The 25,081-nt window shown below is 40.5% G+C and overlaps 1 protein-coding gene and 1 pseudogene across 1 annotated transcript in view; both read left to right on the top strand.

Moving 5' to 3' along the window:
- The window catches only part of STOML3 (stomatin like 3), a 31,480-nt gene extending 6,825 nt beyond the window's left edge, over positions 1-24,655 (top strand). Inside the window, exons 2-8 of the mRNA XM_089690818.1 lie at positions 4,885-4,954; positions 9,768-9,871; positions 9,954-10,026; positions 13,496-13,578; positions 15,690-15,893; positions 18,605-18,739; positions 22,300-24,655. Coding sequence (XP_089546944.1) covers positions 4,903-4,954; positions 9,768-9,871; positions 9,954-10,026; positions 13,496-13,578; positions 15,690-15,893; positions 18,605-18,739; positions 22,300-22,488 — 840 coding nt within the window. The 5' untranslated portion in view covers positions 4,885-4,902 and the 3' untranslated portion in view covers positions 22,489-24,655. The remainder of the gene's footprint in view (positions 1-4,884; positions 4,955-9,767; positions 9,872-9,953; positions 10,027-13,495; positions 13,579-15,689; positions 15,894-18,604; positions 18,740-22,299) is intronic.
- On the top strand, positions 2,356-2,471 carry LOC149451221 (U2 spliceosomal RNA; annotated as a pseudogene).
- Positions 24,656-25,081: the final 426 nt, after the last annotated feature.

Raw genomic sequence — 25,081 nt, forward strand, 5'->3', positions numbered from 1 at the left:
ACTGATTTAATGTCTGGAGAGGAGATCCACTATCCTAAGAGCCATTTGAGGGGAGATCAGTGAGGAGAGTTTGGAGGAGTCCCGTGCATGAAGGATCCGGTATAGTGATCCAAAAAGCGTTTTGGCCCCACGTAGGTCGAAACGGGGAGGTGAGCGGGCATTTCAGCTATTTTGGATATTTTCGTACACCTGTCATCACCTTTTGTGTCAATCTTCACGAGGAGTGCATTATTTGATTTATTTAGGTGTTTATTCACCTCACAGGACTCATTTTGTGTTTTAAAAATTATATATATGTTTTTGGATCTTATGTTATATGTTTATATGTTTTGAGCACATTTTTTCATTGTTTATTTATGCACGGTTGGATGCATTGTGTTTTTTAGTGATACATTAGTTGTCATATATGTGGTATTTGGGATTGGTGCATTAGAGCACTACTGTTTTTCTGTTGGGGGGTTGGAGCACTATTGTGTTTAGTCCCAGTTTGGACTTTTTGGGCATTGTCATTTCATCACTATCAGATCCGTTTAGGATCATTTGGGGCACTATTGTTATTTGTTGGTCCCTTTTGGACCTGGTATGTGACACTTTGTTACATGTGTACTGTGTGAGTGATTTTAGACACTATTTTTTGCATTTTCACCTTTTATGCTTATATTTATGTGCAAATTTATTTTTATGCATATGTTCACGTTAGTAATATCATTGCCACTCTAATGTTTGGTGGGGTTTAATGGTATTAGCGCTACATCATTATTTTGTTTGGTACATTCTGAGGAAAGAAGAATGCACTGGTGAGCTCAGCATCATAAAAAGGCATGGACGTCCACGGAAGACAACAGTGGTGGAAGATCGCAGGATCCTCTCTATGGTAAAGAAAAACCCATTCACAACATCCAGACAAGTGAAGGACACTCTCCAGGAGGTGGGTGTATCATTGTCAACGTCTACAGTCAAGAGAAGACGTCACGAGAGCAAATACAGAGGGTTCACAACAAGGTGCAAACCATTCATAAGTCTGAAGAATAGAAAAGACAGATTAGACTTTGCCAAAAGCATCTAAAAAAGCCAGACCAGTTCTGGAAAAGCATTCTTTGGACAGATGAGACTAAGATTAATCTGTACCAGAATGATGGGAAGAAAAAAGTGTGGAGAAGACTTGGAACAGCTCATGATCCAAAGCACACAACTCCATCTGTAAACCATGGTGGAGGCAGTATAATAGCATGGGCATGCATGGCTTCCAGTGGCATTGGATCATTGGTGTTTATTGAAGATGTGACAGAAGACAGAAGCAGCTGAATGAATTCTGCAGTGTTTAGAGATATACAGTCAGCCAAATGCAGCAAAGTTGATTGGAAGGTGCTTCACAGTACACATGGACAATGATCCAAAACACACTGCAAAAGCAACCCATTTGAAGGAAAAGTGGAATATTCTGCAATGGCCGAGTCAATCATCTGATCTCAACCCCATTGAGCATGCATTTCACATGCTGAAGGCAAAACTAAAGGCAGAAAGACCCACAAACAAAGAACAACTAAAAACAGCTGCAGTTAGAGCCTGGCAAAGCATCAGAAAGGAGGAAACCCAGTCTTTTGTATTGTCTATGGGTTCCAGACTTCAGGAAGTCATTGCCAGTAAAGGATTCTTTACAAAATATTACAAGTGAACATTTTATTTATGATTATATTCATTTGTCCAAGTGTGAGATGGAGAAACAGCTCTCATTGTTTGAACACTGTGTGGAAGTAAATTAATGTTTTGACTGACATTCTGCGGTTTAGCCACAAGATGTCACTGTTTTTCTAACACAGGCTCAGACTGCATAGATATTTGTATATTCATGAAGAGGTGGGGTTTTGCACTCTGAGTTGGAGTTTAGTGAACAAGAAGAGGAGACTGCAGCCATGTTTTGGACGATGCTGAATGAAGGGGCCGTGTGAGCTGAGTGAAGCTGATGAGATTGTTGCCAGGAAGCTGATGAGATTGCTGCCAGGAAGGCTGATGAGAGCAGAGGGACTAAACAACATATACGGCAAGACCGCATGCTTGTTGGAGAGACATTTGTTCTGTTCAGAGTCACCAGCGGATGCAAAGCAGACCCGGGTCGGTAAGATCGTGCACGCACCTCATTTCAGTGTTGGCGCCTTGAGACTGTGTCCAGGCCTATAGTTAGTTAGTTAGTTAGGGTCTCTGTTTGTGTCAGGCCACAAGTGTTGTTACTGATTATTGGAAGGACTCCACAACTTAAAGTGACATTTCACATTGGAGAGCTGATAAAATCCTACAAACTCAAGCCAGACTGGTGTTTTGCTCAGAAGGAATACTCAGGCACATGCTACAGGACCAGTCGCTTCTCGGCCTTTTGGCTAAGATCAAGTGTAGTATCTGTTCTTATCAGTGTCCAGTGGGGGTTCTCCCGACCATTCTAGCTTTGCGGGGATGGTTGTTGTATAGTACCCTCACTGGAATGATGGGGGTCTGGATGGCTATTACGGGGAGAACAGAAACCGGGGAGCGCCATGATTCGTTCTGGGGCCTCGGGAGTAATTCTCCTTTGGAACGTCTGAAGGACCCAGTTACCTCCTGATTTGGACGGTCTACCTTGGTCTGGCCAGGGGCTGGGAAGGCAGAGAGTCCGCAAACTAGGTGCCCCCTGAGTAGTCGCCTCAGGGGTGCTCTGAGTAGCACTTGGGTGTGGGACCCCACGTTGCGAATGAGCACATGGTCACCGAGTTTAAACACTTTTTGCACTGCGCCTCTAGGACCGGGCCTTTTGGTCAAGTTCTGGGCAATTTTTTTGCTACAGGCCTCAGGGTCTGGTCAGTGCACAATTTGGGCACGACACTTTTTATTATTTTTATAGATTTATTTAATTATTTATTTATTTATTTTTCCTCACCCCACGTTTGTCACTTTTTACTTTTGTGTGTGTTTTTTCACAGGATGGAGGGTGTGGGTCCTCGGGCCTGCCCTGAAGTCTAGGGGGAGGATGTGTGGCCATACGGTTCCTTCCTCCCCTGTCCCTAGGGGGTTTTCTCTTCGGGAGAACCCCCTGGCCTAGTACTGGATGTCCGGCTTCGGCTGGACATAAGGAACGGTGGTCCACCAGGCCTTTTGGCCAGGAGGACCAAATGGGAACCTTGTCCCTGTCAGGAGCTTCGTGCCCCGGGGGATCAGGGTAACGGTCCAACCCCTCCGGGGGTAGGACAAAAGCACACCCTTAAGTGCACTTTTTGTGTGGTGTTTTGCACTTGCACTTTTTTGTGAACACTTACGGGTTTTTTCGTTATAGTTGCACGTTTGCGGACTTAAAAAAAAAAACAAAAAAAAAAAAAACATGCTACAGGACCAGTTATGGAAGGGGGAATACTGTAGATTTGTGTAAGATTGTAAGCTGTTGTGCTGCACCGCAGGCTAGCCCATACCATACACCCATACCCTGATTCCTGCTCTTTTAGGGTAATAATAGGTAAGGTATGGCAGCTTAGTTGTGCCCGCCAGTAGGTAAATTACTACACTTTCTACCTTCATCCATCAGAAGGCACCGTGCTGTGCAACACAAGGGTCTCGGCCTTTGGGCTGGGTGTATGTAAATTTATTGTATGTTTCCAGCATTTGTGGTTGTGTTTATTTGCCACATCTAAGTAAAATTCTGTTGTGGCAAAAGCTGGTGTTGGGGTTGCTTTCGTCGTTTGTGACTTCACTGTATCCAGGGAAGCCCACCCCGGTACACGGCTTACAAAAGGGGGGATGGCTACTCTTAAGAGCTGTAATTCCTAAACCCTTCCTCCAATTTGGATGTACATACCCTCAAATTAAACCTGCAAGTGTGCACTTTCAGCCCATATCCATTATTTAACTATAGCTTGAATATGTTTTGGTAAATACCTGAAAAAAAAACTAAAATTGTGCCTGTGTCCAAATACATATGGACCTAACTGTATATCTGCACTGTGCCTAGGCACTGCATACTTGTACAAAAGTGACAGCCCACAGTGCATTAGGTATTCCAATCTACAGTATATATGATGAATTAATTGAAGCTCAAAATTGCCAAAGGTCTTTCCTTTCAAAAAAGAGGTTAAAGTGACAAATAGTCATATATTTTTCTGATTTCTATAAATGTGTACTAAAGTAATATTTTAAAACTCTCCTGCTGCAATCTTAAAGTAGTCATACATGGCTCAGTTTTTCCTTGTTCAGCTAACAGTGTAGATGGAGGAATCTCCACTGCAGATTATGGTATTCAGGCAGCTGTGTCACTCACAGATTGACTGCATCTAACAATCTATTAGATGGTGTGGGGTATTCTTGACTACAGTGGACTACATTATTTCCATAGTCTTGTGCTAACTGTTTTGTGTCCTGACTAACAAGATTACATATCATGTTAACTTTGGAAGAACTGTGTTGTCAAAAAATTTGGGGGAAAAAATAGTATTAGCAAACGTTGTATGTAAACCTGCCAAACTTAACATAGCATCGTAACCTGGTTATGGACATTCAAATATGTAAATATTCTAAACAAATAGTAAATACGTTTTTTTATAACAGGCCTTCACTGACCTCCATAGCTGCAGACACTGTGGAGTAATTCATATTCAAATTTCACAAGAAAAGATAAATTGGGTGTCAGCACTTTGTTCTCCATGTCTTCATGTGTGCCTACTCAGTGTTTACATTAGAGTTCAGATGACTGCCAAATTACTGCTGGAGGAGGAGCTGAATGAGTTCAGCAGAAAGTAAAAGTGCTGTTTCAGTAAACTCAAGGATGAACTACTCCATAGTGCCTGCAAATACAACGATCTGTAGGAATTACCATATAAGAGTTTTTATAATGTGAAACCGCACGTAATGAATTATCATCCAAAACAGGTAACTATTGACCTGAACATGGATACTCCGGTTCCTCCACAAAAGAGAAAATCAAAAGATGAGCTGGTTGGTAAGTACTCTATACTAGCGGAGCAAAACTCGCTTTGTATTATTATTTGTCATAATTAATTGCCTCCATTTTCCAAAAAGCTTCATTGAAAGATTTATGGCTGCACTATTTTATGTTATTGCTTTTAAGTGTTATTGGTTACTTAGAGTGCCTAGCCGCTTTCAGGATTAGCGCTCACTGCTGTTTCTTCTTATTAATTGTTAAGATCCTTCTACCACTTTTTCACATGGTATCTCTCAGGTCACACTGCATCTGTCTTGCTATACATTGGCATTTAAGCTGCCCATAGATTATGCAATTTTCTTTCCTTCCACCATGGGTGGAAGGATAAAAGACTGCTCCATTCCCACATCAACATAGACAGTGTTGTTGGGGGAATCGCTCCTGCAGTACTATTGTGATCTGCTGGTGGGGAGCCTTCCCTGCCAGCAGAACACAATGATCACTGCTGGTGGTTATTGCAGGCTGGATGTACTGAAGTTGATTGATCAACTTCAGATAAACCATCCTGCCCATACATGGATTGAATCTCGGTCGGGCCCTACTAAACTCTTAGGTGTGTACATTATAACTGACAATTAAAAAGACACCTTCACTTTGCCCAATCAGATACCTAACCTCCCCAGGCTTTTAGATTTACTCAGCTATGCCTGCTCCACTGTTGGCTACTGCTGGAGCTTGGATATGGGGTGATCTCATGCATCAAGCATTCTGGAGTGGTGATTGGCAGCTCAGGCTCAAGAATTATCACATGGGGGAGGTCATGTGCTTCCCAATACCTGAAATACTAACTTCATTAGCAAGGGCTCAGCAGTGCGGGGAAGCGGTGTAGGAGCATTGCTTGGTAAGAATAACTGCCTGTGGGGTAGGTGAACTGTCTTCAGACATTGTCATTTTGTCCTAAATGAACAAGGTGGCAGTGTTTTTTAAGACCTCGTCAGAAAGTTTATGGTTGGTATGATGCACTGCATGTACTTAACAGAAGACTGACAACAGTGAAAGTCCAAGTGGTTCATCATGTCTGCATTATTTTTTTAATTTTTCGGGGGGGGGGGGGGGAGATTTATCAGGAGCTTTCTTAAAGTACAACTAAAGGCAAACATTTTTATTAGTTTTGGACAGAGTGAAGATGGATTAGATCACCTGTCAGTTTTTATTGCGGTCTGTGCCCTCATTAGGTAGATTCACCCTCTCTATTTGTCCTGTTTGCTATTATTATTGAAAGTGAAAGTGTAAGAAAATGCCAAATTTTGGGTTGTCCCCAGAAAAGTGATAGAGGGAAAGTCTTCCAATAGAGACACTAGTTCTGGTGGCCTGGGGGTCCCCAAGGGATTCCTTTAATTTGCTGGGGTTTCCTTTCATTTCCTGTTTTGGCTATGGGACAGGAAGTGAAGGGAATTTTCAGAACAGGACACAAGTGACAAAAAGTAAACTGACAAAGGTTATGACCTTCCCTTACTCTATCCAAAACGATAAAAAAAAAAGTTGGCCCTATACTTTTACTTTAAATAATTTACTGTTTTGTACGTTTTAGGTGTGTGTTACAATTGAAATCTGTTTAATGTATGTTTTGATGAAAACCTCAAAGTTTACATCTATAGTTGGGAAGGTACTGGAGAGTTTAATAAAAGACTAAATAGATGAGTTCTTGCTGGAAAAAAAATATTTTAAGCAACTGACAGCATGGATTCATGAAAGACAGAAGTTGTCAAACAAATCTCATTTGTTTTGGTTGGCTGTGGACGTGGTATCCTTGGATATGTCAAAAGCGTTTGACACAGTTCCCCACACACGGCTAATGTGTAAGGTAAAGTCCACGGGCTTGGAAAAATCCATATGTAAATGGGTAGAAAACTGGCTAAAAGATCGTATTCAGATAGTAGTGGTTAATGATTCATACTCTGAATGGTCTAGGGTTGTCAGTGGTGTACCCCAAGGATCAGTGTTAAGGCCCTTAATTTTTAATATATTTATAAATGATATAGGGTCTGGGATTAAAAATCCCATTTCAGTCTTTGCAGATGACACCAAGCTGTGCAGTGGAATAACGTCCTTACAGGATGTCTTCAATTTACAAGCCGACCTCAATGCACTGTTTAATTGGGCAACTATGTGGCAAATGAGGTTTAATGTTGATACATGTAAGGTTATGCACTTGGGGGCTAAGAATATGCATGCATCATACATACTAGGGGGGGTACAACTGGGGGAATCAATGGTGGAGAAGGATCTGGGAGTTCTGGTAGATCACAAGCTTAATGATGACATGCAATGCCAAGCTGCGGTTTCTAAAGCGAGCAAAATCCTCTCTTGTATTAAAAGAGGTATAGACTCCAGAGAGAGAGATATCATATTACCCCGGTACAAATCATTAGTAACACCTCATCTGGAATATGCCGTTCAGTTTTGGGCACCAATTCCCAAAAAGAACATTGGGGAACTGGAGAAAGTACAGAGAAGGACAACCAAACTGATAAGAGGCATGGAGGAGCTCAGCTATGAGGAAAGATTAGAGGAACTGAATTTATTCTCTCTTGAGAAGAGGAGATTAAGGGGGATATGATCAACATGTATAAATACATCAGTGGTTCATATAGTGAACTCGGTGTAGAGCTATTCACCCTGAGGTCATCACAGAGGACAAGGGGGCACTCTTTACGTCTGGAGGAAAATAAATTTATTCTCTAAACACGGAAAGGTTTCTTCACAGTAAGAGCTGTGAAAATGTGGAATAGACTCCCTCAAGAGTTGGTTCTGGCCAGCTCAGTGGATTGCTTTAAAAAAGGCCTGGATTCTTTCTTAGATACACAGAATATAACTAGATCCACTAAATCCTAGATACACAAATATAACATTTATAGGTAAAGTTAATCCAGGGAGTATCCAACTGCCTCTCGGGGAATCAGGAAGGAATTTTTTCCCCTGCAGGAGCAAAATGGATCATGCTTTGCTGGGTTTTTTTGCCTTCCTCTGGATCAACTGTGGGTGTAAGATTATAAATTTTTTTTTTGGTTGAACTGAATGGACTTTTGTCTTTTTTTACCCTGACTAACTATGTAACTATGTAAATATGACAAGCAGGACTTTTTCCAATGCACTATACCCACAACCTAAAAGGTCATCGATCTGGTTATGATGTGCTGGATGCCAGGACCTAAAGAGAAGTTACTAAAGCTGAAGTTTAATCTGCTTATATTTTACCTTTTCTGATTCTTCCAGAAGAAGTTTAATAAAAAGGTCCAGGAAAAGCTGTCATATTACACACAGAGCAAACACAAACACAATGGGCTTGTGGCAATACAGGGGAAGAATGTAGAATTTCTGGCAGTTCAGGTTTTAACAAATTTGTAAAATTTCTGCCATGCAGAACTTTGATCCAATATTAAAACGTCCAGATAAAGAGCCAGAATGGTAAAGCACAGACAGGTGGTTTCTAGTTTATTACAGGTATTTATATAGTTTACGCAGCGCTTTTCATGCACACATTATACATTCACATCAATCTCTGCCCTCAAGGGGCGTACAATCTAAGGTCTCTTAACACACAATCATACATACACATACTAGGTACAATTTAGACAGGAGCCAATTAACCTACCAGCATGATTTGATTTGTTTTTGATTGTGGGAGGAAACCAGAGTAGCCGGAGGAAACACATGCTTTCACTTTTTCACTTTTCACTTACAAAAGCAATGTGAAAATATAATGCAAAACATAATATTTCCAACAATTGAAACACTAAAAAAAAATTGAAAAATTGTCAGGTTTGAAAGGTCGTGGCAGATTGTCTAATCAATCTTTATCTTTAATTCCTTTACAAAAGTGACAATATGTTTTGCGTTGAAAGCGGAAGTGGTGTAAAATTCTTTTGCTTCTGCTGTGTGATGAGACACCTAGCTAACAGGCGGGAAACCTTACTTTCGTCATTCACTGCATGAGCTGCTAGTAATGCAGAGTCATATCAAAGCTTATTGAGCTTCGAAGAGGGTAAATTGTTGGTACCCGCTTAGCTGGTGCCTCTGTGACTGAAGTTGCCAATTTATTTGTTGTGTCGCGAGGTGCAATATCAAAGGTTATAATGGCATATACAGTTTCTGGGAAAATATCGTCTGATACACATAAGTGAGTTCAACATGGTCAACTGACCGAAAGAGACAAAAGGACATTGCACAGGATTGTGACCTAGAATAAGAAAACAACTGCTGCAAAAGTGACTGCAGAGCTCAATCTCAGTCTCCACGGGTCTTCAATGCTATCATGTACTGCCATCTAGTGGGTGTCTTTCATAGTATAAACTAATTTGCTCATCACTTGTAAAAATTACAAACTTATCAGTAAATAGGCAGGAATATAGGAACTGCCGTTGCTGGCTTGGCTTTAAATTGCATGTTTTGGGGCTGTCACCCTAATGCTGTCTTCATTACCTAGTAAGTCAATGACCTGTTACAAGAATGCAATCAGTAAGGCTGCATTCACACCTATGCATGTGTGATGGCATGTGCACATTTTTGCATGTTTCTGTGTGCCTAGGTAAGGGCAGCCCAGTTATTTAAAATTTCCAAAAAGGGCATGACCCCTCATTGTACTCCAGTTGATCAACATGGGTACAATCAGCCTACCCATACATGGATCGAATCTCAGCCAGTCCCTGTTGAACCAGCGGGATTTTGATCCATGTATGGCTGGTTCTAACCAGAGAAGAAATCAGCATGCCGTTATGAGTTTGGCCCTGGATCTTCTGTCATTGTTTAATCTCCATGATCTATACACAGTGTAACTTGTCCTTAATCAGTGGTATCTTTTGTCCTCCAGATGCTATAAAAGGTGATATCGGTGCTTGTGGCTGGGTTATTCTCATCTTATCTGCTTTGTTTACGGCCATTACATTCCCACTTACCATCTGGTTCTGTGTAAAGGTATAGTTCAGTTTTCACATAGTAGTAATGGAACGCCCAATGTGTACAGAGAGTCACATATTTGGTTGTGATTTTTTTTTAGATAATTAATGAATATGAACGGGCTGTTGTATTTCGCTTGGGCCGTATCACATCAGGAAAACCCAAAGGCCCAGGTAAGTGCTATCCATACATTGAAAGTGGAATAGAATTTTTTTTTGTTTACAAACGATTTTATTGTACATGAGTAGACAGTAAAACAACAGCACACTTTAAAAGTGATATTGTCAGCAAAAACAAGGCACTTTTGAAAAGTACAATACATAAAAGTATATTAACATAACAAAGAAGATAAGAAAAAAAGAGGAAGTTACAAGTGCATGAAGTACGTAAACGACAAAGTAGGTTAGGTGATACACCTGTCAATAGTACATGCCAGCCAACTCTTACTGGGGATGTTATTAAGCATGTAATAAGTGTCTGCAATCTCTCCATGACTCCCATTTTTTATCGTATAAGTGCATCTTATCCAGTAGGGTATAATGAATGCGTTCCATAAGCATTACAGTGTCAATTCTGTGTAAAACGGAGTCCAAGGGTACAACATTGGACCTCCAATGTAGGGCAATAGACCATAAAGTGGCAATACATAATGTGTGTATCAATCTCAGATTGGCATCAGAGACCCCTGGGATATGGGCCCCCAATAAACAGGTCTGCATGGACAATCGTATCGGGGCACCCGACAATAAGGCAGCGACCTCAGAAATCCTACGCCAGATCAAAGATATGGTCGGGCAATCCCAAAATATATGAACCAAAGTACCCGTGCAGTCACAGCCCCGAAAACATAGAGGGGACGTTTGTGGAAACAGTACATGTAGTCTTGACGGGGTATAATACCATCTGGTTAGAACTTTAAGGGCCGTCTCACGAACCGAAAGAGATCTAGAGCTCTTGCATATATTATCCACCATGGAATCCCAATCCTCATCTGAAAAAGTGACGCCACAATCCTCCTCCCATTTTCGTCTGTACAAAGGGGGGTGGAATAGAATTTTATTATAGATCATGTAATAATAGTTCTTTGTAAATTGTACAAAATGTTGTAAAAATACTCTTTCGGTCCAGGCTTTTTTTCTGTCCTAAGTTACAACAGTTTACATGCTTGGCACAGGCTATGTGCACGTAAAAATATTGCAGATATTTTCCAGTAAAATGGTATCTACTTTCTACACTGGAAAAAGGGGCACCTCTTGGTTCAACCTTAGACATCATATGCAAATTCACTGTTAAAACCTAAATAATATATATTTTTTAATTATATGTATATTTTATTTTACACAGCATTCCCTTCTTCAAATTTTTATGTGTAGTAATACTTTAATTTGTGTAATCCAACTCTTATGTAAGTATCTAATTTGTATGTATCATCCTTTTAAAGGGAAACTATAATGGCTTTGAGATAATTTTATTTGTTATTTCTTATATCATTTTTTCTATTATCTAGCTTGTATACATTCAAGCTGTGTTTCACAAATAAACATGTAATACATGGCAAAGGATCCCCTGAGTGCTATGGGGTAGCTAAAGAGACAGTAGCTGTACGCTCTGCCTTTCTGAAATGTCAGATTGAGCCATACAGCAGGGAATAAATCACTACTGATGAGTCATCTCATATGTGTAGATTCCAGCTTCAGCTGCAGAGCCTCTATAGAAAAGATGTGACAAGGAGCTTAAATGCCAGTTCACGTATATGTGGATTTGATGCGGTTTGAACTGCATCCAATCTGCATGAAATAACATTGCTTCCTATGGTGCCTGTTCACATATGTACAGTGCACTGGTGGTGCAAATTCAGTGCAGTTTGAAAAAGAGTCCTGTACAATTTCTGAGCAGAGTGGTCTGGTTCAGGTGCAGAATACAGGCTATTGATATCTGTGGGAACCATTTCTAAACCACACATGTGTGAACAAGATAAAATCCTGACCTAATCCTGTCCTGAACCTGACGTAAACCTGACAGGAACCGCTGAAAAACTACTGTGTCAATTAGCTGTGAAACCCGAGCTTCAGTCCGTGCCGCACTTATGAACCATCTCTAAAGCTTCATACGCTGGCTCAGAAAAGCAACACAAAATAAAATTATTCAATATTTACCTGATTTATAAGAAAAAATATTTTTATAGTCCTGGCCACAGGACATACATAAGGAAAGGATGTACTAAACCAGCACGTATATCTTTAAAAAATCAATGATTACTCTGTTTGATATTTAGCCAATCTGATGTCCCCTTTTTTACCGCTACTTCCTATCACTCACAATCCCCTTTTTCCCTGGGGTGGAGGAGACTTGGGCATTCTCCTAGTGGTTCTCCCAAGGCTTTATGAGGGTCCAAAATTTCCTTTCTTTTAGCTAAAAGTTTGGATTGATGCCCTGCACTGCCTGTCCACCTACCCACATACTTTCTTTGAACATGCATGTCAGCATACCCCTGGGGCCCCTGGTCTCATGTTGGCCACCTATGCATCCTTCAATGGACGTCCATCATCAGCATCCCTCTCCTACCTGTATATGTCCCAATGGGAATGGGACCTCCAGTCCCCTTTGGACCTAAAGGACTAGAGTAAAGCTTGGAAAATAGTTGCTAAATGCTCCTTCAATACAAATACACTTGAAGCAGCATACAAGGTCCTATTCAGATGGTACTGGGTCCCTACCCAGGTTGCCCATGCTTACCTTGGGAGTAGTGACAGATGTTTCTCCATATCTGATGGTCCTGTTTAAGACTAGTAGGGTTCTGGTCTCTTCCACCTAAAATTCCATAGGGATGCGAACTTACACTTACACTGCCCAATGCCTGGCTTATATGCATCACAGCAGATGCTGGCTACATATCTTTTTTTCACAGCTAAACAGACCATAGCGCAAGCCTGGAAGACCTAGTGCGCAGTCTTCCAGGGGTGAAGATACGTATGACCACAGTGATTCTTCATGAGCAAATGTCCAGTATTCTAAATAATTCACATGCCATATTTCTCAAGGTCTGGGAACCCTGGGTCTCATTTGAGTTCCCCTCATTCCAACAGACCTTCCTAGGCCTTGTCTGACTGCTCCCCCCAGGGCTTCCGAGTCCAAGTTACCTCCCTCCCTTCCTTCCCCTTCTCGTGCCCATGATCCTCTTTTCTTTTTTTTCCCCAATTTTTCCTTCTAGTTTTTCTCTGTTCATGCTCACTCAGTTACGGCCCTTCGGGGATGGTTGCAGGCGAAGAGACCCCATCTGGGGACTTTTGAATTTTGTGTAGAATTTTGTGACATGGCTTCCTTACATTTTCAACTTTTTGGTATCATTCCTATGTTTCTGAATCCTTTTATCTTGGTTTTCATGACTGTAACGGTTATTGATCAGTCTGTAATGGTTATTCATTACTTAGCCCCTGCGTGGGCGATTCATATGCTTGCCTTTGATTTTCCATGCTCATTTTTAAAACCAATAAACATATTGAAACATGAAAAAATTAGTTATTAAAAAGTCTAACTTTTTAAATGTTTTTCCAGACACTTTTATAAATAAGGACAGTGTTCTGTTCTAATGGGGATATTATAAAATGTACATTATAATGACAATCTTCTTTCGATACACAGGAATAATATTCATTCTGCCCTGCACTGATACTTTCCTTAAGGTGGATTTGAGGGTGATATCATTTGCAATCCCACCACAAGAGGTAGGTGTGTTATTGCGTTCAATGTATAGACATATTCCAGGTTATCATAAATAAAATATGTTACAGCTCAGTAATAGGCTGCCCTGGCTGAGACTATTTGTGGGCTCCTGTGACCTTCATACAGGCTACTTTATCTCAGTACTAAAGATAACTGCTGCTCTAAGCTTGCAATCCACCCTTCTCTGTGGTTCCAGGTGCCAGTCTATAAAGCTCATCAATGTTTCCTACATGAGAAAAAAAAGTTGGCCACACTCAAATGATATCAGACTTCACAAAGCTTTATTACTCTAGAACTAGATCACAGGAGAGTCCACCCAGACCAGTCTTCATCTAAAAATGGGCTCAATCATAGAGAACTATGGTCTGGGTGGACTCTTCTAGGACTTAGTCTTAGAATAATAAAGTTTTGTGAAGGCCGATGTCATTGGAGTGTGGCCAACTTTTTTGCCATTGCTTCATCTCATTTATCAACATACACTACAGCCTGAACATAGTCTGCACCTTAAATTCCCCAGTTTTGAATAGATGTATTGTATTATTCTATGTATGAAATACAATAATTTCTTTGTATATTTAAAATCAAAACTTTTTTTGAGTTTGGACAAAGTAGAGAGTCTAGACCCTGTCTGTTCTTTTCTTTATTGTCTGTTATCCATTGGAGAGAATTCAGATCACTTCTTGTCATGTTCTAGTTTACCCATGTGGGAAAAAAGTATGAAAAGGTGAACTAACATGCTGTACCCTCCCCACCCCTGGTCCCCATTTCATTTACCTCCGTAGATGATTAGCTTTCACTGCCCACTCCGCCGGTACAGCAGTCAAGGAATTTAAAAGCCATGGTCTTCTTCCCCTTCTTTCCTTTGGGATGCCAGGACAAATAAGAGCGATTCCAGTTGGTCATAGTGGTCACCTGCCAGCTCTAAACAATTAGAATTGCTTTGAAAGAAAGCGCAGAAGACCGTGACCTTCAAATCTCTGGACTGCTGCATCGGCTGCATAGGCAGTGATCGATGATCATCTATAGAGGTAAATGCAGCAAGAACAATGGGGTGGGGTGGGGTGTGTGTAGTATGTTCACCTTTTCATTTTTTGTAAAAAGGTGAACTTACACTTTAACTCAAAAAAGTACCTTCTAGTACTCCCAGCCTCCTCCCAATTTTTTTTCCTTTTTTTTGCTGCTGTAATCTGACTTCCTGTTAGAAGGTGGTTACGTTCATTTTCCATTGCTTCACTTCACTCACTGGCCACTTTATTAGGTACACCTTGCTAGTACCGGGTTGGACCACCATTTGCCTTCAGAACTGCCTTAATTCTTCATGGCATAGATGTAACAAGGTGTTGGAAACATTCCTTAGAGATTTTGGTCCATATTGACATGAGTTACTGTTGCCTTTGTATCATCTTTAACCTGTCTGCTCATTCTTTTTCTGACCTCTTACAACAACAAGGCATTTTCATCCACACAACTGCCACTCACTGGATATTTTCCCTTTTTCAGACCATTATCTGTAAAGCCTAGAGATGGTTGTGCGTGAAAATCCCACTTTTTAAATACACAGACCAACCCATCTGGCACTACCAACCGTGCCACGTTCAGTCACTTAAATCCCCTTTCTTCCCCATTCTGATGCTTGGTTTGAACATCAGCAAGTCGTCTTCACCACGTCTAGATACCTAAATGCATTGAGTTGCTGCCATGTGATTAGCTGATTAGCAATGTGTGTTACCAAGCAATTGAACAGGTGTACCTAATAAAGTGTCCAGTAAGAATGTATGTAGGAACGTAGCCACACTCTCTTGCTTGCTCCTGAGATGGACTATGAGCTATGGGATTTGTAGTGTGCATAGAGCAGTACACATGACCACTACTAACATGTGCTGCTCATTCCAAACAATCAAAAGTGAGGGGGAAAAAAAGATTCTTCTTCTGGTTCTGGAGCTCACGGAAGATGTTACAATGAGGCAGACAAACACAGTAAGAAACTAAAATCGCTCGCAGGGCCATTAAATAGTGGATGTGTACGGATTCTTTTTGAAGAATAAGGATATTGTGTAGTTTCACTTTAAAGATTAATTTTAGTAAAGTTTTTGTTGCTTCTGTTTTCTTCTAGATCCTTACTAAAGACTCCGTTACAACAACAGTGGATGGTGTTGTGTATTATAAGATTTACAATGCAATAAAATCTGTGGCAAATGTGAACAACGTCCATGTAGCTACTGCCCAGCTGTCCCAAACCACTCTGAGGAACATTCTGGGGACACAGACCCTCTCCAGCATCTTGTCAAACCGCGAGGAAATCGCCCACAATATTCAGGTAGGATTCTGCTCTCCAAATAATAAATGTTTTTTTTATAAAAAAAAATTTTTATGAGAAAGAACATCTATCAAGTTTTTCGTTTCTGTCCCCATTGTGAAGATTTCTTGTTACCGTCTCACAGACACAAAATTTGTGAGTAGGTATCTGCCCACAGAGCTCAGAAAAATAACAGTTGTCACCAGTACAGATGTCCCAATTGGAATATGTCTCTTCTATTTCTGTGCCAGTGAAAACGGTAACATTTTGGGTTTCCCCTCACTTTCTGTCCTGGTTGAATGAAAGTAAAAACTCTCCACTATTAAAATGTTATATTTTTTTGCATTGGTACATGTCTCATGTGCAGTGCTTAGCTCCCTTGGGTCACTTGACAGCACTTGGTCAATCACGTCCGCAGCAGTCTCAGAGGGAACTCTTTATGGCACTCCTCAAGCATGTTATTTAAAGATTTGTATATATTCAATTTTGGCCTTGAAGTTGAATGAAAGGACCATCTCTCCACTTGTTTTTCTGTACTGGTACAAGTTTCTCATGTCAGTGCCCAGCTCCCCATGCTTTTTTTTTTTTTTTGTTATACAGTAGTTGCCTATTAGCCCTAATGATGGCCAGAACTTACTAATGGCCAGAATATTTACCTCCCATAGACTTCAGCAGGATTACCTGCTTAGCTCAGGTTCAACATATTTTAAACAGAATTTTTTAAACCCTCAACAAATCCAACACAGGCAGATTTGCTCATCCCTATACACCATGTGGCAGCAAGCTGAATGGAGAGGGAGCAGAATCTACAAGAAACTGTCAAGACATTAAAGTTCAAAGGAAGGCAAAACTTATGTTAGCCCTAGTGACCATTATCAATGAAAGTGAAAATTAAAGAAAGTCTCAAATTTTGGGCAGTCAACTGATCAGGAGTAGAGGGGAAATCTTCCAATGGCAACAGTAGTTATAGTAACCCTAGGGAACACCAGGGTCTTTTCTCAATTTGAAAGGGTATCATCTCTCCTCCTGTTGTGGCTATAGCACAGGAAGTGAAGAGAAATCTTTCCAAGGGGACATAAATAGCAAAAAAAAACCTGGCCGAGATTATAACCCTCCCTTACACTATCCGAAATTAAGAAAAAATATTTTGCCTTCAGTTTTCCCTTTAAGATGAGAGCACCACAGGTCAGTATGGTGTAGTAAGTATAACTAATTTAATATTAAATAACAAAATGTGTATTACAGTCGCAACCACTGATGCCTTCTAATCATAAGCATTTGTGAGTGCAATGTACATGTCATTTTTATTTAACAAAACTTGTTATGCTTTCTACACTAAGTTGACCTGTACTGCTTTTACATAGCTAGACAGGTTGAAAAAGACACAAGTCCTAGTTCAACCAATAGAAAAAAAAACCTAACTAATAGAAAACCTCCATATACAGAATCCTATATCCAAAGGAAGGCAAAAAACCCAAATAAAGCGGGATCTTATTCGCTCCAGTGGGGGAAAAAACAGTGCTTATTCAAAAACCTGCTAGCAGCTTGTTTAACCAGTTCCCCACCACCCTATAGCACAACTAATGCTACAGGGCGGCAGGGCTCAGCCAAAATCAAGTATATACTGTATACATGATTTTGCATTTCCAGTTAGTGGGCACATGTGCCGCTCTACCCACGCCGCCATTGGGGGCTACATATGTTGATCACCGGCTCCCAGCTGGAGATTCCCCTCTGGCACCCAGTGATCGCCGAGGAACAGTGACAGGGGAGAGGTCTGTGTGTAAAAAACAGATCTCTCCCCTGTCAGCACTGACATGCTGCTTTGTATTGCTCTGGATAGCAGACCAATACAAAGCAGCATGTTTCCCTAGTAATACACACACAGTAAAACAGCAAACAGTAAACCCTTAGATCAACCCAGATGTTAACCCCTTCCTGTCCAGTGTCATTAGTACAGTATCAGTGCTTTTTATTAGCACTGATCACTGTTTTAGTGTCATTGAGATGTCAGTGGCATTTAGTCAATTCTCCCCGTGTGGAAATGCCTGCCGCAGTCCCGCTATAAGTTGCTGATCGCCGCCACTACTAAAAAAAAAAAAAATCCAATATATATACTGCCATTTGTAGACGCTATAACTTTCACATAAAATGATTACCGTAATTTACATGTATTGGGATTTTTTTTTAGCAGAGGCATGTAGCAGAATATATTTTGGCCTAAATTTATGACGAAATTAGATTTTTTAAAATTTTTTTTTACCTTTTTTATAGAAAAAAGAGGCGATCAAATACCACCAAAAGAAAGCTCTATTTGTGGGGAAAAAAAAGACATAAATTTCATTTGGGTGCAGCATTGCATGACTGCGCAATTGTCAGTTAAAGTATTGCAACGCCATATTGCAAAAAAATGGCCTGGTCCGGAAGGGGGGTAAATCCTCCGGAGGGCAAGTGTGTGACAGTCGGCACTCCTCCATTTCTGACCCCCAAACCAAGTCTTCCATTCAAAATGAAATTTAAGAAAAATCCATTTAGGATTGGATTAAAAGATGGTAGAGAACTATAACAAAAATTATGGAAAGCCGTTGCATACATCATCTGCCATTTACCAGTATGCATATTTTCTGTGTAGCATGATGTTACATTTATATGTATTTTATGGTACTATTTTTTTTTTAATGGAACAAAGGTATTGTGCAGTAATATAGAATAAACCATCCTATGTCTTCTAGTCCATTCTGGATAATGCTACCCATGACTGGGGGGTGAATGTGGAACGGGTAGAAATGAGGGATGTTCGTCTACCAGTGCAAATGCAGAGAGCAATGGCGGCTGAGGCTGAAGCTGTTCGAGAGGCTAGAGCTAAGGTAACGGTTACCAGTTATTAGGCCAAAAGCACGCCATTGTAAAATGTGCTGCATGGTATTGTAACAATACAATTAATATACTGGGTTGGCATTTGTAAGTTATATTGTATCCATGACAGTATAAGACTGCTTTTAAGTCCTCAACTGCATGTCTGATATGTATTCAAGTAGCATGAGATTAACCAATTGTTGGCAATTTTTGTCATTTTTCAGTGCATAAATTACGTATGTGTTAAAAAACAGGTTCATTTATTTAAAGTAAGCAATTAAAACCTTAGTTAGTATGCACTAACTGATGGCACCATCTTATCCCTGGGACACCATGTTTTACCTGCAGCATTTGCCAACACCTGTTAACTAAAACCTGAATTATGGGCCGATGTAAAACACACAAATTATTGTGTATTCATTAATACAACTTTAAGTGTGTTTTTTTAAGAACAGTATCAGGAAAATTCATAAAGAATGTCTATTGCACTCTTTAGAATTCCACTATGCCGTCACATGACATAAAGTCAGTGCGGCAACAGATCTGCGCACCTGTAGTCTCATGATCTCATTACGTGCTGTTCTGCATGAGTGATCACGCAAACTGCGCCCATTGTGTGAAGAGATGCAAAGATTGACCATGGAATTCTTGGATCAGTGCTGTGGTTTAAAATGATAATAAAGGATATAATTTTTAGTAAAAAATTGTCCCACTAGTTGTATCTCCCCCTCACCTCCCTTTATACTTACCTGAGTCCTATATTGATCCAATGCTGTGTCAATCTGCAATGACTCTGGTTTCTCTCTATTCTCACAGGCTTTGATACAGTAACAGGAGTCATTGGCTCCTACTATTGCTGTTCGAAATCTGTGAGAAAAGAGCGGGGGTGAGGTTGAGCAGAGCTATGTGTATTAGTAGTGGCTTCCTGTGGTGGCACATAGAGAAGAGGAGGAGCCAACAGCATTGGTAGGGGACCTCAAAATAGGAGGTTCTGGGCTTTAATAAAAAAAAAATTACCATTTACAACTGCTTTAACCACTTTACTACCGTGCTATAGCAGAAAGATGGCTACAGCGTGGCTCTCTAGTTCCGGGACAGCATCCTTAAATGTTCTCCCAGAACACTTTCCTTTGTGTGTCCCCTGAGGTGTTCATTGGGCTTGCTCTGTGACCACTGTGTCCTTTGGACACAGCTAATCACAGATCGCGGTAAAGGGCCAATCATGGCAACCCTTTACTATGTGATCAGTTGTGTCCAATCATAGCTGATCACATGTAAACAGACTTGCCGGTTTTTTGCTCACACACTGGGGTTTATTTACTAAAGCTGGAGAGTCCAAAATCAGACTCCCTTCTGCATAGAAACCAATCAGCTTCTAACCTCAGCTTGTTCAATGAAGCTTTGGCAATGAAACCTGGAAGCTGATTGGTTTCTATGCAGAAGGGAGTCTGATTTTGGACTCTCCAGCTTTAGTAAATAAACCCCACTGTGTCTGGATGAGGAAAAGTCAGCCGATACCTGGCAAGGCTGTCAGCACTGATTATCAGTGCAGCCCCATTGGTGCAGCCTATCAGAGCCCATCAGTGAGGAAGAAAAATTACTTATTTGCAAAATTTTATAACAAAAACTAAGAAAAAGTTTTTTTGTTTTTTTTTAAATGTTCGATCTTTTGTGTTTAGCAAAAAATACAAAAAACCCAGTGGTGATGAAATACCACCAAAAGAAAGCTCTCCCTGTCTAAAGAAAAAAAAAATGCTACAAATTTCATATGGGTATAATGTTGCATGGCGGCACAATTGTCATTCAAAGTGCTACAGTAATAAAAGCTGAAAATTGGCCTGGGGAGGAAGAGGGTGAAAGTGCCAGGTACTGAAGTGGTTAATATCTAATAATGTTTTAGCTGTAACCCAGATGGTGTATGTAGCCCAGATGGTAAGTGATGGCATCTCCAATACATGAAATGGGAGTCTGCCTTTAAATAGGACCCAAAAGAATTTTAAAGGTGGAACAGGAATAGTCAATTTCCTCCCAGCCTGCCAGATGTTGCAGCTGAGCGGCTATAAAATAGATCCATGCATTTGGGGCTGTGAGACTGCCTGAAATTTTGGGGTATTGCAAAAACTCCAGTTTGATTCTAGAGGTTTTTGTCTTCTAAATTAAGTCTCTAAAGTTGCCATTCATTTACATTTAAGTTTATTTGGTCCACTAAAGATAAGAGCAATTTATATCAGGTAATTCAACTTGGAATCTAGTCAACAAAGGGAGCATATTTTGTGGAACATAATCCAAAGGGAAGCAGGCGAAAGTACTTCCAAGGTATTTCAAGATAATTACTTTCAAATATGCCAAAGTGGGAGGTTGCAGTAAGGGGAAAGGGTCAAGAGGCAGCAGTATAGACTTCCCCGAGGTAATACAGAAGCCAGAGAAATGCCCAAGCTCATTGATGATTGAAATTACTGATAAAAAGCAATGTGTGGGTATCAAAGAGGAACAAAAAAGTGTAATCCGCATACAGTATAACACAATCTTCTCTTTATGTGTGCTCCAGAACCATTTTAAGTGGCTGCGGAGGTCTTTTCGCTGTTTTAACTATGGTTTTAAAAATTAAATTTTTATGCAGTCCTTAAATCTATATTGCAACCTTTTTAAATATTTAGTCTAAAAAAATATTTATTTTGTATACAGTTAGGTGAATACAGGTGAAGTAGCACAGAAGCTACACTCCTTGCCCCTGTAACGCCATGCCTTAGACTAATCATGCACTGATAGATTTTTTTTTTCCGTTTATGCAGCAGGCAAAACTAACAGATTCCTCATCCACACTATCCACATGGATGGATGAATCCCCCTATTGGGCTATTGTATTCCGACAGCCACTGCCGACGCTGTCAGGATATCGGAATAGTGGCTAATGGATGCAGCCACTGTTCAGCTGACATTTTCTGTTGGGCTGTTTTGACTAAAAATCAGGTGGGAGGGGGGCAACAAGTGAATTTTGTGTGGTTCTTCAAGAACCGGACAAAATTTGCAAAGTTTAGCCAGCTTTATATGCTACCCAGCTACTAGCACCAGACTGTTGGCTGTTAGTTCAGCAAATGTTGAGGGCCACAATGTAGCCTGTGCAGAAGGAGTGAAAGGGGTATCTAGGAAGCAGGCTGGCAGGCAGAGCAGGGACACTGATGCATTTGAATTGCCATACTGACTCTGTTAATATTTTATATTGCAAATAAAAAGAGGGGTGGGGGCAGTGCACTTTGGCACAAGGTACTAAAGTCCTCAAATTCTTAGGAAACCTTGTTTCAGCACTGATTTATGTGATATGCATTGTATATAAACTCCTCGATCAACAGGTAGTAGAGTGTAAAGATACAGTATACTGCTGCAGGTTTGTTGTGATCTCCCTAGAAACCTATTCTCCTATTCCCATCTAAAGTTGAAACTGCTAATATATGAGGTTTCACCTCTTCAGGGTCAATAGAGCCTTCATGCACTCAATCAATTGTGAATCATGCTAAATTATAACGTGTATATTATAAAGTATATATTTTTTATGCCTTCATTCTTTTTATAGATAGTGTCAGCAGAAGGGGAGATGAACGCCTCACGGGCTCTGAAGGAAGCTTCAATGGTGATGTGTGAATCTCCAGCAGCTCTACAACTGCGCTACCTCCAAACCTTAGCCACCATCGCCACCGAGAACAATTCCACTATTATATTCCCTATCCCCATTGACATGCTGCAAGGCCTGCAAAAGAAATGATCAGACCTAATCCCAACTGTGGATTCAAGTACATTGTAAATAGAATGCTTGGCCATAACTCATAAAACAGGGGTGTTAAATAGTTCCAGAAATGAGTTTGTATATATAGTGTAAAGATATTGTGGAAATGTTTTATGGCTGTTGTTCAAATATTTAGTTTGCACACGTATACATTGACTGGATTTGCTCCTCTAAAGCTCCCAACATACTTCAAGTCAGTAATGACCACATTTACTATAACAACAAGTTGGTCTGATCCAGTAATAGTGGATTAGATGCTGATGCTATATAGCACAATTTCCACATAATTGGGTAGGTTTTTGCTAAACTCTGGCAACATACAGTCAGATTTTCCCCAAAAATATGACATTCATCTAGTCTCCTAGATTGTAAGCTCCGTGGAGCAGGGCCCTCCTATCCCTCTTGTATTGAACTGTATTGTTGCTGTGTTGTCTCCAGGGGCGGACTGACCATTCGAGCACTCGGGCACTGTCCGAGGGCCCGGGGTCAGTAGGGGGCCCATGAAGATGTCCCTGGTACCTTTCATTGGCTTTTGTGGGTGTGGGCGAGGACACAGGGGCTCCATGATCCTCTATTGCCCGGGGGGCCCCATGAGTTGTCAGTCCGCCCCTGATTGTCTCCCATTATATTGTAAAGCGCTGAGCAAACTGTTGGCGCTATATAAATTCTGTATACTAATAATAATAATAAGAGGGACTGACCAAACAATTTGCTTAAAGGGTAAGAAAAACATTTTTCTGAAAATTTCCCTACCCTTTTTGCTCCCTATGCACCCCCCACTAAATGAGCTAAGTCAGTGGTTGTCATATGAGCTAAAGAGGGCCTCAAATAAAGTCCCTGACATCACCAAAGAGCCAAACATAATGTTCAATATATGTAATGCCTGAGAGGACTGACAGAGACTGCAAACCTAATCAAGGAAATGAGGGTCAGAGAATGTGGACATGCTACATTTTTGGCTGAAGATATGCTGCAGAAGTCAATGTGAAACTAGGAACATGTTACATGAGGCTAGTAGGGATCAATGCTGTTACTCTGTTTCCACCACAGGCTGCTAATGTCCAAGCACTGCACACCATATACCAAAGGGCCATAAGTTGGGCACCAGGGAGCTAATCTAACCCTTTCGCATCAAGCTCTATACTTACCTAGTTCTGTTTTCCTGTCTGGCCATGTCCAGTTGGAATCTTTACCTTGGTCAGTCAGTCCTCGTCTTCCTGTTCTCTGTGACTTGTAACATCTGAGCACCCTCTGTATGGCCCTTTAATGCCTGGGACCACCCAAAAGGTAGACAGGCAAACTGAATCTCTTACCAGTCTGTCATCAGTGTCCTCAGGACAATGGTGGGACTATTTTGCACCTAAGATTCAGATTTAGCTTATGGCGTTATGTGAGTTACTTATTAAACCTATGAACTGCTTTGGCGACTGCATCAACAGTAGTTTAAGCTCCACAGGCTTTTTACACTTGATACAAGACTTTTCCATCCAGCAGTATTTGGCAGGTTGCCTAATTTTCAAAGCCCAGCCCTAATGATGGAGGATTTTAAGACCCCCCCCCCCCCAAACACACTGTCATGTTTTATGGACACTTGAGCTGTAACAAGGTTGCGATTTCAAATAACGTGACTCTTAACTTATGCATTTGATGCTCTTATACTGTACTTGGAATATTATTTGACTTAGAAAGGTGAAGAATCTAAAATACTGCATGTGAATTACTGTGTATGTTGAATGACTATAATGGTGAGTCCCAACATTCCTATGAGTCATTAGAAGACAAGCAGATATCTCCCCTCCCGTCATTCTCAGGAAGATACCTGTCCACCTTTGGACACTTATAGGTGATTAAACTTTAAATGTTTTATGTGAATAGCTGTCTAACCATCAATAATCTCAGTTTCACTGCATTTATTGATTACATGTATCTAGACATATATTTGTTATAGGATTATAAAGGATTTACAAAGGATTACATATTTAATATCTACCATGTTTTGTTTAAGAAAACAGGTTTACTTACAAAACAAATGTCCATATGTACAAACCTTAAGCGTAATTGCTAATTATAAATCTGCTGCTAATGAAGCATATATTGTACATGTTTTAGGTCTGTAATGAAATAAACATGAAACTTTTAATATCAATCCACATTTTTTTTATTATAGGTTCTGCAGTCTTTTAAATATTTTGAATATATGTGAGAAATCAATGTACTGCAAACATTGTAAACATTCTCAATGATATATGTTTTATGAACATTCACCTGTTATGGAGTAGGTCTTTTTTTGCCCTCCAAAACAGCCCTGACTTGTTGAGGCATTGACGCCACTATACCTCCGAAGCTATGTTGTGGTATCTTGCACCAATCCATCAGTAGCAGATCCTTTAAGTCCTGTAAGTTTCAAGGTTGGGCCTCCTTGGTTCGGACTTATTTTTCTAGCACAGTGTTTTTCAACCTTTTTTCAGTCAAGGCACCCTTTGAAACTTTGTGCAAAATCTCAGGGTACACCAGTCTGAGGGTTTGTTCATACCACGAGGTTTGTCGATGCGCATGTGCTTTTTTACGCATT

The sequence above is a fragment of the Staurois parvus genome, unplaced genomic scaffold (genome assembly GCF_062004578.1).
Source record: "Staurois parvus isolate SC_StPar_1 unplaced genomic scaffold, SC_StPar_1.0 ptg000544l, whole genome shotgun sequence".
Lineage (NCBI taxonomy): Eukaryota > Metazoa > Chordata > Amphibia > Anura > Ranidae > Staurois > Staurois parvus.